At 36.4% G+C, this 13,112-nt stretch overlaps 1 protein-coding gene and 1 long non-coding RNA gene across 3 annotated transcripts in view; both read right to left on the bottom strand.

Moving 5' to 3' along the window:
* Positions 1-561: 561 nt before the first annotated feature.
* LOC149047771 (uncharacterized) lies at positions 562-3,809 on the bottom strand. The gene is made up of 2 exons (XM_089199392.1): positions 3,763-3,809; positions 562-1,959 (listed from the first exon to the last, which is right to left on the bottom strand). The coding sequence occupies exon 2, from the start codon at positions 1,953-1,955 to the stop codon at positions 1,554-1,556; it is 402 nt and encodes a 133-aa protein (XP_089055518.1). The 5' UTR covers positions 1,956-1,959; positions 3,763-3,809; the 3' UTR covers positions 562-1,553.
* A 2,189-nt stretch (positions 3,810-5,998) lies between these two features.
* The window catches only part of LOC149047772 (uncharacterized), a 35,696-nt gene continuing 28,582 nt past the window's right edge, over positions 5,999-13,112 (bottom strand). The window contains exons 1-2 of one of the 2 annotated variants that reach the window (XR_016185233.1): positions 7,056-7,119; positions 5,999-6,468 (exon numbers count right to left, since the gene is read on the bottom strand). This is a non-coding gene — a long non-coding RNA (uncharacterized LOC149047772). Of the gene's footprint in view, positions 6,469-7,055; positions 7,120-13,112 lie in introns of those variants that run through there. The other variant, XR_016185232.1, reaches the window with a different exon arrangement.

A 13,112-nucleotide genomic window follows, 5' to 3' on the forward strand; every position in this document is an offset into this window, starting at 1 on the left:
TATTTGAATTAAGTCTCTAATCTACTTATTTATTTGGCCATACTCCCTTCCATCCATCCATCCATCCACCCGATTGACGTTTACTAACATATTACTGCCTTTTTTTTTTAATTCGCATTGGTTTACCTCCTTTGGCGTTCATAATCGGCTTGCTGCGTTGTTTTTTATGATTATCATTTAATACATAAAAAAGCAAGCGTGGTAGAAATCAATATCTTCAACCACCATATTTATGTCGTAAATCTTCCATATCGACAAGCAATTTGCATGAACATCTTGTTTGCTACGTTGAAACCAGACTAATTCGTTATCTTAGTGGAACGCATGTGGTCGTATGTGGATCCAGTTTTTACACAGGAACCGATGGGAAAGACTCATATATCACGGAATGATTTTAGAATTGAAATCAGCTCTAATTCTGGTTGGTAAAAAGCATTAAGTCCTTAAAATATGCAGTAATCGCGTGCTCGTTACCATCCTTCAGTTTTGTCTCCGCCAGCCGTTCTGCATGTTGTCGCTTAGTGCCGAGTCCTTTCTAACATGACTCGGTTGTTACGTGGACGCATGCCAGGTCGCCGCACCTCGTAGGACAGGAGTAACAGACTCAGCAAGAGCTTTTTTTAAATTAATCCTTCCCACTCGAATACCTGCTTTTACGATGAGACTGTTCTTTTCGATAAATTTTCAATTTTACATCATTGATATTGCTTTCTGGCATCTTTGCTACGAGTGTGCATTAACACAAATAAAGAGTCAAACGTTTTAAAAAGCTAAAAGAAAAAAAACCAAAAAGAAATCCGTGTGAAATCGGTTTTCGTTTTTGTGAAAAAGCATTGAATGTTTTTATTTAATGATGGATTGGACTCCGATATATGAAGGGTCAGAGCTTTATCAATTCAAACTCTCTAAAATTGGTGGAAAATATTCTTGTTAAATGTAGGATTCCACTTTCTTCTAAAATAGGGGTTGAGTTTTTTTGTCAAAAGTTTACGACAAATGTTGCCCTAAGTTTATCTATATATTGTTAAGACGGTTCAAAATTTTCGGATTGTTCAAGTCAACTTATTACTGTTAGAAAAAAAAATAAGTAAATGAAAATATATATGAAAAAAGTTAAAAACGGTGATCACGGTGGAAAAGCAAAGGCGTACAATTTATAGGCATAAGGTTCAAACATACATTTCTTCATACATTTATCTATTTGCATTTTTATTCCGGCCTCGGTATTCTTTCATTTACTCCCGATTCTTGAACATTGATGCAGTTAATTATACATTTGGTATTTTTATTAAAATTTAAGGAAACTCCCTTTAATTACTATTTCATCCCTATTATTCATTCAATTTTACTTTTATTTATTTGCTCATTTATTTCTTCACCATCAATTTTGATGACGACAAAATTGAAACTCTGTTAATCATTATGAACAATCAATGCATCAACTTTAAAACAAATAGTCCCAATACAAAATAACCGATATTTCGAGGGAAAAACTCAAACATATGCCATCACCTGTAACTGCAAACTGATATGACTGCAACGTTTAGTTAATTTCAGCAAGACAATCCCTTCAAGTGCTCTGTGCGCCCAACAGCGACTTCCACCACATGTGGGTTTCCACGGCCTCTTTTCGTTGCCTTAAAGTTGAACTCAAATTTCTTTCCTTCTTCAAGAGGTGTATTCCACGACTGGTTTTCTAACACAAATACGGTATTCTGTTTGTTTTGCATCTGTATCTTCGCCTGCCATACTTCGAGTATCTTGATTGGTTGAGAAAATGTAACGATCATGTTCCAACCATTGCTTAACGTTGGCCCGGGGGTGATACTGAATTTGCCGATGAATCCTTCACTCCACTGGTGTTCTATATTGGCCCCTCCTTCGTCAAAGCAAAGACCTTTCTGGACCAGTGTTAACATAAGAGACAACGTGAAGCCGATGCAAATTGCCTTCATGATTCTGTAAATGTAAAAAGTCAACTCGCCGTGTGAGATACGTATGTGGCAGGAACATGGAGGAATCAGGGGAAAGTGTGACATACCGCGCCTGTAAAAGCTAACCCCATACAAACCTATGCCGAAACAACCTTACTCTTCCTAGTTTTTAACATAGTTTCCTAAAGGAGCTTTGCGAAAAAAATTATTTCCAAGTCGTCTTTGGAATTTGAAAATGATATAGGAAATTATTTGAAAATTACCGAAACTGTCTGGAAATAAACACTTAAGTTGAAATGTTGCGTCTCTTAGTATATTGATCCTCCTGGTTTGCATCAAACTTTCTCTTACGTTTTAAAATACTTAGTTATCCTCAAATCATATTTAGTGGGACTATTACATCTATCGAGCGATTTAATTATCATGATAACACGAAAACGCTTCTGAATAGAATTCTCTTTTTCTCGACCTCTCGGTCCTTGTCACTTGGTTTCGCATTGTAATTAGATGTGACGGTAGGTTTCAGTAAAAGTTCAAAAGTAGATTCCCCCTCACTTTGCATCGAACTTAGTTAGGTGAAAGGAATCATATCATCTCCTTCACGAGCTTGACATAAATAACTTGAACCAATCACGACCTGCACCGCTGAAACACTGTCTAAACTTAAGCCTCACCTTCCTCTTGCTGATTCAGATTTATTTCCTTTTTTTGTTACTTTATGGTCATGAACTATGAACTGATTTGTTTGGTTTGCGGAAACGAGAACGCTCACTTGCGGTCGATGGCTTTTGCGGCAAAGGTTAAAATTGTGGCCATCTCAGCGGCTAACGGTTTATATATCATTACATTGTTGTTACCAGACTGGAATTTTTTAACGTTTAATTTTTTTTTTTTTATGACTATCACTTTGTTAAAATTTGTCAATTTTTACGGCTACCAGCTAAATTTTTTTGGCCATTTTACGATTTACTCCTTTGAAACCCTCCTACAATAGACATCACTTGATACCCTTAATGCACATGAGAAGCAATTGGAAATTCAAAAGTAGGTGAATGCATTTAACCGCTTTTGCAGGTAACTCGATATAGTTGTATAAACTATCAATTTGTAGAGTAAAAACGTTTGCTTCAGCATGAAATGAAGGATAAGAAGAAAAAGCCTTTTGTTTTCAAATCTATTTTAAGCGAGACCTAGTTCAAATGTGATGCGTTTTGTTTGCCTTTCAAACCTTTAACTTTGAGAATCAAGTCTTCATTACTCTTCATATCGACATAATGTAAATTGAGTTATGGTGTCAATCTCTTGGGTGTGTTTACCTAGAAAAAATTTCTATTAATTTAAAAATCCGTGGAGTTTGACCCCAAAAAATAATACGTTGAAATATCATCTGTATCGAATTTGTCCTAATCTTTTATGGTTGAAGTATTCGTGTAAATAATTTGATTTAAAATTTGTTTCCCTCGCCATCGGCGCAGGCCTCGGCTCGTACTGTATAAAATACGAAGAGCAGTAGAAGTCCACAATCATAACTCTACATGAACGCTCCTATATGGTAAATGCTTTGATTACTCATCTTTAACCTCACTTTTTACTTCGCAGAAACATTTTAGAGATTGAAGATATAACAAAGAAAACGAAAATAATAACCAATGTTCTCAAAATTAATAAAACGAGCGCAGCTTTCTGCCAAAGAAGGAAATGCTTACAAGAAAAGTGGCTCTCTTCAGTTTAACTGCCCATTTAAGCAAACTGATTCGTATTCTTGTTTTTTACCAATCCGTTTTGAACGCTTGTCCTATGTATCAATACCAAATTGAATCAAACTTACATGCTTGTTTTGAAAGGCGGCGTGTCGGTAGTTCTTTCCAAAGTCAACTGAGCTCGTTCATCTCCTCTTTGTGTTTTTAAGTTTTTTTCTGTTAACCTATCAATAGACTTAAAAGGTTATTAAGTTTACATAAAGTCGATTTCAATCAAATGATGCACTGTTAAGACAAACAAAAGAGGTGTGATTATTGAGAACTCTTTACATGTTGCGTCAAATTGCCATGGCTGCATGTGAACGCACAAAAAAAATTATAAAAGATAAAAATCGCCCCACCACGATTCTCAGGAGTGAATATACCAAACATTCGATTTTTCATCGAACATGTTTAAATGCCTCTCCCCAGTAGCAACGAATAAAATAAACTAAGTTGATGTAAACCACTGTGCTACAGAATCATCTGAAATTTTCGAGTATGGAAGGAAAGAGGTGAGGGCGAGAATAGAAATCATTGCGAACAAAGGTTTAGTTTAAGCAATATTCAATTTGGAAATACAATATTTCAACTCTAGTCCAGAACCATAATCATGTAAATCATGTAGTATCACAAGGATAGCGTTGATAAAACTTGGTCTTGGAGAGGTTTACAATCATAATATAGATTTGCAGCTGTAAAAGGACTCCAGAAAATCCACTAATTTCTAAAGATACGTGTACAAGTTACTGTGAATGACGGGTCAGGAAATAAATGAGTCCCCTTCTTGTTCCGGCAACATTTTAGCATGTTCTATTTCAAGAATTTTACAGCTTTAACTAAACGTAACTGAGCTGACACACTGAGAAAAAAAAATTGAAATACAAATTTAACTCAAGAAGGAGGGACTCAACGGTACATTATTTACAACTGGTGAGGCGTTTCTACAAATGATAGAATTCTGACAACTTCTTCACACACTCTTTAAAGAGAGAAATTGAAATTGAAAACTTCCATTTCCCATACAAGTTGTTTTTACTTGCTTGAAAAATCCGTCTGTCTAACAAACTTTTGCTCAAATTTTTTTGAGCATGTAAATTTTGTTTACAATTGTGACAATTTTGATAGACGATATTGCATGAAGAAAATGTCGTTAGGCTTAATAAGTGAGTGAACATGCAATTTGAAATAGTGATAGCCCAACAATAGGAATATTAAGGGTGTTACTGAGGCAGCAAGCCAAACTGGTAGCGGGAAATTCAGATAGAACAGAGTTCGTGCATGAAAACATGTTCTGGACGCAGAGTTGACGGCAGCAGTAATATAAACGTTTGACTTCAAAGCCAGAAAACTCGTCGAAGGGGAGACAGTAACTTTGAGCCTGTGCAAGAGGGAAGCGGAATCTACAATGATCTGAGTAGAAATGGATCTTTTCAGATTATATCACAGAAATTGTGTTTAACGCTAATTTTTGAACACAGTAAATAGCTATAAACAAGAAAAGTGGATTGTTTGCAGACTGTATATGAGCAAACTTGAAACGCATCTTTGTGTGCACTGCGTAGATATTATAGATCAGATCTCAGAGCAGTTTATGGCGCACCATTAAATTTTACTTCCAAGATTAGAGTGTGCTTTGTTCAAAACAAAAAAGTTACGTTTTCCTTTTAATCGAGCCCATAATCTTCTGCAGGTCATTAAAGCAACCCCTTCGCGGATAACGCAAAAATTTCAGGAACATCAGAAAGAAGCTCCGCAATGTTAGAAAGAACGAATGGGAGGTGAGGTCAGATGGAACTTTTATTAGATAGAGCCTGGTTGATCTAAAGTTTATCGATAGAGCTATAATTGCGGACGAGGAAAACTATCTTCTCTTAGGGATATCATCAACAGTGTTATAACGAAGCCTTCTGAGTTAGACTTAAGCTTCGACTTCAATCGCAAATTGACATCTAAACTTTCAAGAAAGAGCTATTTACCATTCTTTGGTTCTGATTTGAAGCAAAACTTAGACTCAAGAAAGAGAGGTGTGTTTTTAAATTTTAGCTCACAGTACAAACCAGGCAAAGATTTTAATGTTTAACTCAAACTCACGAAGAAGAAAAGGTTTCCTCTTTTGCCTCTTAGATCATTCATCCAATAAACCCATGGGCTACTAACAATCTTGTAATGCAATCGGTAATTTCCGACAAGCGAGGCAGATCAGAAATAATCCGCGAACGGAAAAGAATTGTTTCAGCGCGCCGCGAAGAATTCTTGTGGTGAAGCACACAAAAAGTATTTTCAGACCTAATGAAAAAGGCATACAAAAGGTGAAACGTAAGCTGCATTGCAACATTTTATTGAGCAATATTGCCTTCCTCCACGCAATCAATTTGGCTCGCAAGATTTTTTTAGAAGCCACTTCCTTCGCCAAGGCGGGTGAACTCTGCTGTCACGGTCGGTTGATTTTCACCTTTCTTTGCTTTGTGCCCCAAGAACCGGAACTTCAATGGGCGTTCGGCCTTCAGTTTTTTGTTCCAGAACCTATTTTTCAGGATGTACTGCTTCTTGTCGTCAGAAATTGAATCCACCTTTGCATTCCATACTGAGAGGCGTTTTACAGGCTTCGAGAAAGATACTGTGAGTTGCCAGCCATCTTCGACATCGTCTTCGAGGGCAATCGATATTTCACCGTAGAACCCTCTGGGCCACTGATTGAAGATAGTGACTTCGGCGTCTTCGGAGTGTACTCTGGGCGAGTGAAAAATCAACAGAGCAACAACTAAGGTGGAGAAGGTGCACCTCATATTTCCCTAAATGAAAGTAGTATTATGTTATTAAAGCAAATTCAGATTCATCATGCAATTGTAAAAGGAAAAGGCGGGCGAAAAATTTCGCCCTAAGATACTCCAAAAGCCGAGCTACGTCGAAAGACATTTCCAGACACATTTCTTGATTCACCAACTACCTTTCATAACCGTCTACTTTTTTGTTTCCGAAATACGAAGGTATCAATGGGGTGATGGCTTTTAGGGGCCAATAGTTAAACTTTTGGCAGTTTTAGGGTCAATTTCTTTCAGTTGCTATTAAAGGAAGAATTTTTGTGGTTAAATATTTTCACGACCGACGGTTATGATTTGTCAATTTTTGCGCCCAATTGTAAAATTTTTTGCCTATTACGTTTAAACTCACTGAGAGTTTACCGACTATGTTTAACTGTACAATTGATATGATATAAAGAAGATGGATCAGAAGGAAATATAAAGTGGATAAAGCTGATTGACATGATACAAAAATCGAAGGCAGGCTAAAAGAATCGGACTTTTCAAATTAACTTATTTTTCAACTCAATGCGATTTTGTGCAATCATTCTCCTTAAATGGTACAAAGTAACTCTTACCTCGTTTGTAATATCCTCTGATGAGTAATTTGGTGCTTATGGGCGCTTGTAGACAGAATGCTGTGAAGATGAATGGTTACTAACGTTTAAATACTGTTCTTTTGCCCTGATACACTTTTAATCTTGAATACTGTTTGTTCAAACAAAGCTTTTACATACTTATCGGTTTTGTAAATGATCTGTTTCAACAAAGACCTCAAGATAAACGTAGTGGATATAAAGCTTCTCTAACCATTCAAACAGTGATTTTGCAATATCACAGCTGAATTAACAAATTCTGGGCAAATATGCTGACCTAGTATGATTTCATATTTGCATATCTTAGTACCACTAAAAAAATTACCAGGATTTATTTAGAGAACACGCGGACTGAAAGATTCTGATTTACAACGCATGGACTTTTTTTAAAAGAAGTTGTGGAGGTATCTGAGAGTTAGAGGGAAACAATAAAAAATGTAATTGAAAAAGCTAAGCTCAGCAATTTCCTGTTCGTTGCTTACTAGGTAGTGACTAGAATAAAATAAAATCATTTTGACCACTTGCTTGCTGGTACTCATCATAACCTTCATCCATATATTCCCAAATTGTTGAGAATTTCGTCTTGTTATTTTCCGTTCCCAGCATTTTCTACTTGTTTTAAAATCCCTGTGAACTGTTCCTCACACTTTTTCAAACTTCTCTATTTAATCTTTTTTTTCAAGAGATCAAGATGGCTGAAGTTGTTACGTATCCTACGGCATTCCAGCCACGTTTGCGAAAACAAGCTTCCCTTCGTGAAAATTTACTCCCATGCCCATTTAACCAGCTACGTGTGGCTAACTAAATAGTGAACAGATTGCATTCCCACAACTAATAAATATGGCATAGGAAGAGATTGTTTTGAGGTTCATGTTCAACAAAAAAGTGATCATCTATGACCATCCAACCTCCACGCCGAAAAAACCTGTTGAGACCCCCAACAACATCAACATCGAGATACCTATGACATAGACTTTTGTTCTGAGACTAACGAGAAATCTGATCCCCCCACGAACCATTCTAACGTAGTGCAGTTCTTCGGAGTCGGATGCATGTTTTCCTCTTGGGCTCTTTAGTGGTGCATCAGACCGCAAGATGCAAAGTTGCGTAGGAAGTATTACGTTTAACCAAGAGATCATATAACATTATATTTATAACAATCAGAACATATATACGTCAGTTTTAAGTTTCAAGGGGATTCATTTAATTTTTAATTCGCAAATTTGATGATACAGAGTGATACGATTCAGATTGTCCCTTAAGCCTCGTACAAACCGCTGCCCTCGCCCAATCGTTCGAAAGACAACTCAATGTTTTTTAAGGGCTTTCTGCTACGCTTTGTAACCGTAAATGGAAAACTCAGTGTTTTCTCTGCCTCCAGTTCAGCATTCCAGCGTCGGTTTTCGAGCACGAACTCTTGTTTATCTTTAGACACTATCCTTGCTTGCCAAACCTCCAGTCTCCTTATCGGCTCAGTGAAATTCACTGTTAGTCTCCAACCTTCTGGACCAACTGGAGTCATAGGAGTGATCTTAAAAGTGCCCCAAAATTGCTGCCTGTGTTCATGTCTCTTCTCCCATATCACCTCATCTTCTGATCTCACCTCAGCCACCAGTGAGAATACAACCAACACAACCAGGACAGTGTTTCCGATGCGACTCATGACTCAAAGCTGTGAATGAGTAATGTAATGTTTTGATGAATAAAAAGATTTGATGGATGGGAAGATTTTTCTTCATGTAACTGTCTCACAAAATTAAAAGATAGCGCATGAAACTAGTCCAACAATGCCCACTTTCACCGTATCTATCATTTATACATTCTTGCTATGATGAACTGAAGATTCGCACAAACACATTACCTGACTAAATCCACAAACAATGACTTTTTGACTCAAGTACCTCAATTTTACAATCATTTAAGAGTGCCCAGTCTTTGGTTTTGAAAGAAAAAAAAATAACAAGAGGTAAAAGATGAAAAGTTAAACTTCACACTGTTTGTAAAATTGCATCAAACATTGCTTTTAACCGAGGTTTATTTAAGTCGAGTACCGAAATCTCTAATCGCTATAGCGGATTTCTGAGGGACCGTGAATTGGTATCCGTATCAGCACAGTTCTTAGAATTCCCTTATTCTGAAAGGAAAATTCATGCAATGGTAGAAGCCATGCTACATTTCGCGCAAAAAATTAAATGTCTTTAATACTGTCTCGGACAAAAGGCGAAATGTGACATAAACAAGAGAAAATCAATAAAAATGTTATTTTAGGATTTGGTCTCTGTCCTCATTAGCTAACGGGAGCTATGATCCTTAGCCTTCTCAACATATGCCTTCACACGTTTGTACGCGAAAGGGAGAATATTTGTTTGAGCTTTCATTTGATCTGCATTTTTTCGCCAAGTTTTATTTGAAACAACAAGAAAATAGTTGAAATCAGTGTTGAAATTTTTTTTGCCTTCTACTGATATCGTAAACACAGGCCTAAACACATATCCAACTGACTTGATTATTCCTGGTTTTGAGAAGTTAGTTGCCACAAATAAGATAACTCGCGGTGTTATTTCAATCCCCAAGTTACCTACCTTCACAAATGTTGTCTAAAAAAAACTATTCTGCGGGAGCCAACTACATTCAATGATAACTTTTATATCGCTTGGGAAATTAATATCCTGGCAGAAGGTGTATCTTATTAATGTTTGAATAGCGAGTTATTTTGTCGCATCAGCTGCTGATATATCTGAAAGACCTTAAATGAATCTCACATCGCCCTCAATTGTGTTTTTTTTTCCGGCAAAAACCTCGTGTCATTACACTGTTGATCAAATAACAATTAAAGTTATTTCAATCGGGTTTTGTGGAGTGTAAATTTCGAGAATGAAAACTATCGATGCATTTTTCTCTCGAGAGCAAATGGCTTTTCTGTACGCATAGCAAGGTAAAATGATTTCAGCTGTTGGAAATGTTGCTTTTTCTTCATGAAAGTGCCATGCTTTTAAAAACTCCTTCGACATAGGTGTCATTAAGAAAAAGCACAAGACCTTTTCGTCCTTTTATGACCTTTTATGTGCCACATTCCCGAGTTTTTTATTTGCTGTTAATCTTTGTAGTTCTTAGGACAATAAAAGGACTTTGTCGAGTCAATTTTGACAGTTTTATTCGTCGTCACAAAAACTCGTTAATTCTTGGAATTTGATACCAGTTAATTATCGAGTCTATCACATCTAGATGCCCGTGCTCCATCAGTTGCAATATCTTTGGATATTTTGAACGTTATTAGACAACTGGGACACACTTTCTCGCATAGTTTTCCTTTTTCTTTTTTATTTCCCTTTTACATTGTTATTTTGTCATTCAAGTGCTTTTTTGAGGTGAGCAAATGCCTGAATAAGCATCACATAACCAGATTTTTCGCGGGCGAGCGAGAAATATAATGGAAAAACTAGTGAACATTCCTTAGATGAGGAGCAAGGGAGGAGGGAAGGTAATTAAGACGTAACTTTGGATTCAGCGGAGGCACAAAGTTGAAGGCGGTTTTATAGAACGCCAGGGTGCAGATTTTAGACGGCAGCAGCTTTATAAGGTTATCGAATCTTCGATACCGTAAAATGAAATATCGACCTAACTTTCTGCAAAGTGTTGCGCGACATACTGTAATCCTTGTCATGAATCTTGAAACAAATTTCTCGTCACCCCTTGTCAATGCTGGTATGGGGAAAATTAACCGCCTGAAAAATACTGAACATTGAGCCAACCGGGGTGTTTCAACAAAACTTTATTAGGGTTGTAGTTATTTGCAATAGAGCGCTTCGTGCTTTAGGGGCCTTTGCTACGACCGCAAAGAAAACGAAAAAGAAAAAGCCATGATAATACGTCTAAACCTGAGAATTTTCCCACAAAAAAGGGGAATTCGAGGTAGAGGTCATCGGCTGAGACATTAGTTTGGACTTAATTTTTTAGGAAATAATGCTGGCAATTATCTATTTTTAAAAAGGTAAATTTCCTTAAGCTAAGAGAGAGCTTAGAAAAGCGAAGAGACAACCATGGTGAAATCATCGTTTGTTCTGAATTTTGTTCTCATCAATGTCTGGATCAATAAGGTTTCCTCGTGTAGTACAGATCACATTATTCTTGATGGCATTTTCTGGCATATTCGTTACGCGACCTCCGCTGAATTACGTAAGTTATCGCCCACAAAACTATTGAAGTCTTTAATACTTCTCAGAGTTGTTTACGATATTCCGATTCATATTCACGCCATATTCATATTTTGTTGCAGCAATATATAGTGTCTTAGGGCAAGAGGTCCAGTTTGTCAGAACATATAGCTACTAAAATAAATCATGATCGTTTAGCTTTTACGTTTTCGTAAAATATTACACGGTTCTTTAGTTAATATTTGTGTAATCTTCGAAAGAAGGTCTCAATTTTTTAGTCATCTACTAATCGCTATTCTTTAGATATGAAACTGTGGTGGTCTATCAAACAAACTAGGTCTAGCTTGAACAGGGTAATTTAGAATTATCAACTGAGTTGATAATACTAAATTACCACCCTGTTAAAGCTGACGTTTCGAGCGTTAGCCCTTCGTCATTCCCTCTGACGAAAAGCTAACGCTCGAAACGTCAGCTTTGAAACTCTTTACTGTTGCCAATTTACATTGTAAACTAAGTTGATAGTACTAAAGTATCCTGTTATGCTCTCCCACTCACGCAGCACAACAGTTTCTCTAGAAATTTACCCCCTCAATTTATAGATCTAACTTTACATGCTCTCCTTTAAATTTCAATTTATTTTACCCAAAGAGCATTTATCATTGCTTAAGTCCATCAAACGCCACTTTCAGTTTAATGGGAGTATAAACCGTCAGGGCAATTACACGAGGATAGCAAAATGTTACTTACACTGTATGACGCAAATGAGCATGAAACGAAAAATTGGAACCTGAGTGTTTCTAATACAATATTTTTTTCAAGTTCATTCCTCTCTTGACTTTAAAAAGACCTTTTCGGACGAACGCAGGTTGAAAATAGGAGCCACTGACACACCGTGGCTTCAATATAACTTGATTTTGTATTTAAGCTAACAGCTTATCTGCATGTTGCGCTGCGTTTTATATTTCAAACATAGATATGTATGTTTGTTACAAAGGAAGTTTTTAAAACGGTTAATGGAGTAATTTAAGGCCTCCATGATAAGATTATGATATCATACACGCCACATCTTTCTTAGTCAACGATCTACCACGTTGTGCCACGCTTATCAATTAATTGACCAATGAATGCATGGTTCACTCTATGACATGCAATTATCTTTATCCACAGTAAGTTATCTCATTCCACCCGCCTTGAAAACCACATTACTCTGCTGAAGAAGATAACATGTACATACGCGCCAAACTAAAATCGCACACAGAAATGCAAATAATATTTATTTTAAACTAGTAATCAATTTTTTATAATATAGGAGTTATTCTGTACAATTACATTTCTTTTCATGAAATATTATGTGATTGGTGGAATCAAATAATTCATAACAGTTTCTAAGAAAGGAAAATATGTCTTGAATAAGTAGAACATTATGATATTAATAAAAAAAGACCTTGTATTCAGATAATTTTACTTTATAGGTTGATATGGGCTTAGAATCATTAATTTCATGTAGTGGGAAACAAGTTTGTCTTAGTTTATAATATCACCTTCATCTCCTTTCGCTAAAAAAACCGTTATTGATTGTATAAATTAGCAGTTAAGATGTCAGCTATTGTTTTGAAGAATTACCTTTTGCCTTGAACACAAACGAAAAAAACAGTTCTAACCCTCGAAATTCGTGTTTCTGGCGATTTATGAATTATATAATCGGCATTATATGTGAATTCTGCTAATAAAAGGCAGACGGTCATTCAGAAACAAAGAAAGGAACCAAGAAGAAAGCTTTGAGATTAATGATTTTGCCTTCTCTCTCGTAGATTTTCCTGTGGTGACATTTCTCACAGTTCTTCTTTTTGTGTTAAGAAAGGAGTTAGGCACCTTGTTGCCAAAT

Source organism: Pocillopora damicornis, chromosome 3, assembly GCF_964200805.1.
Source record: "Pocillopora damicornis chromosome 3, jaPocDami1.2, whole genome shotgun sequence".
NCBI lineage: Eukaryota > Metazoa > Cnidaria > Anthozoa > Scleractinia > Pocilloporidae > Pocillopora > Pocillopora damicornis.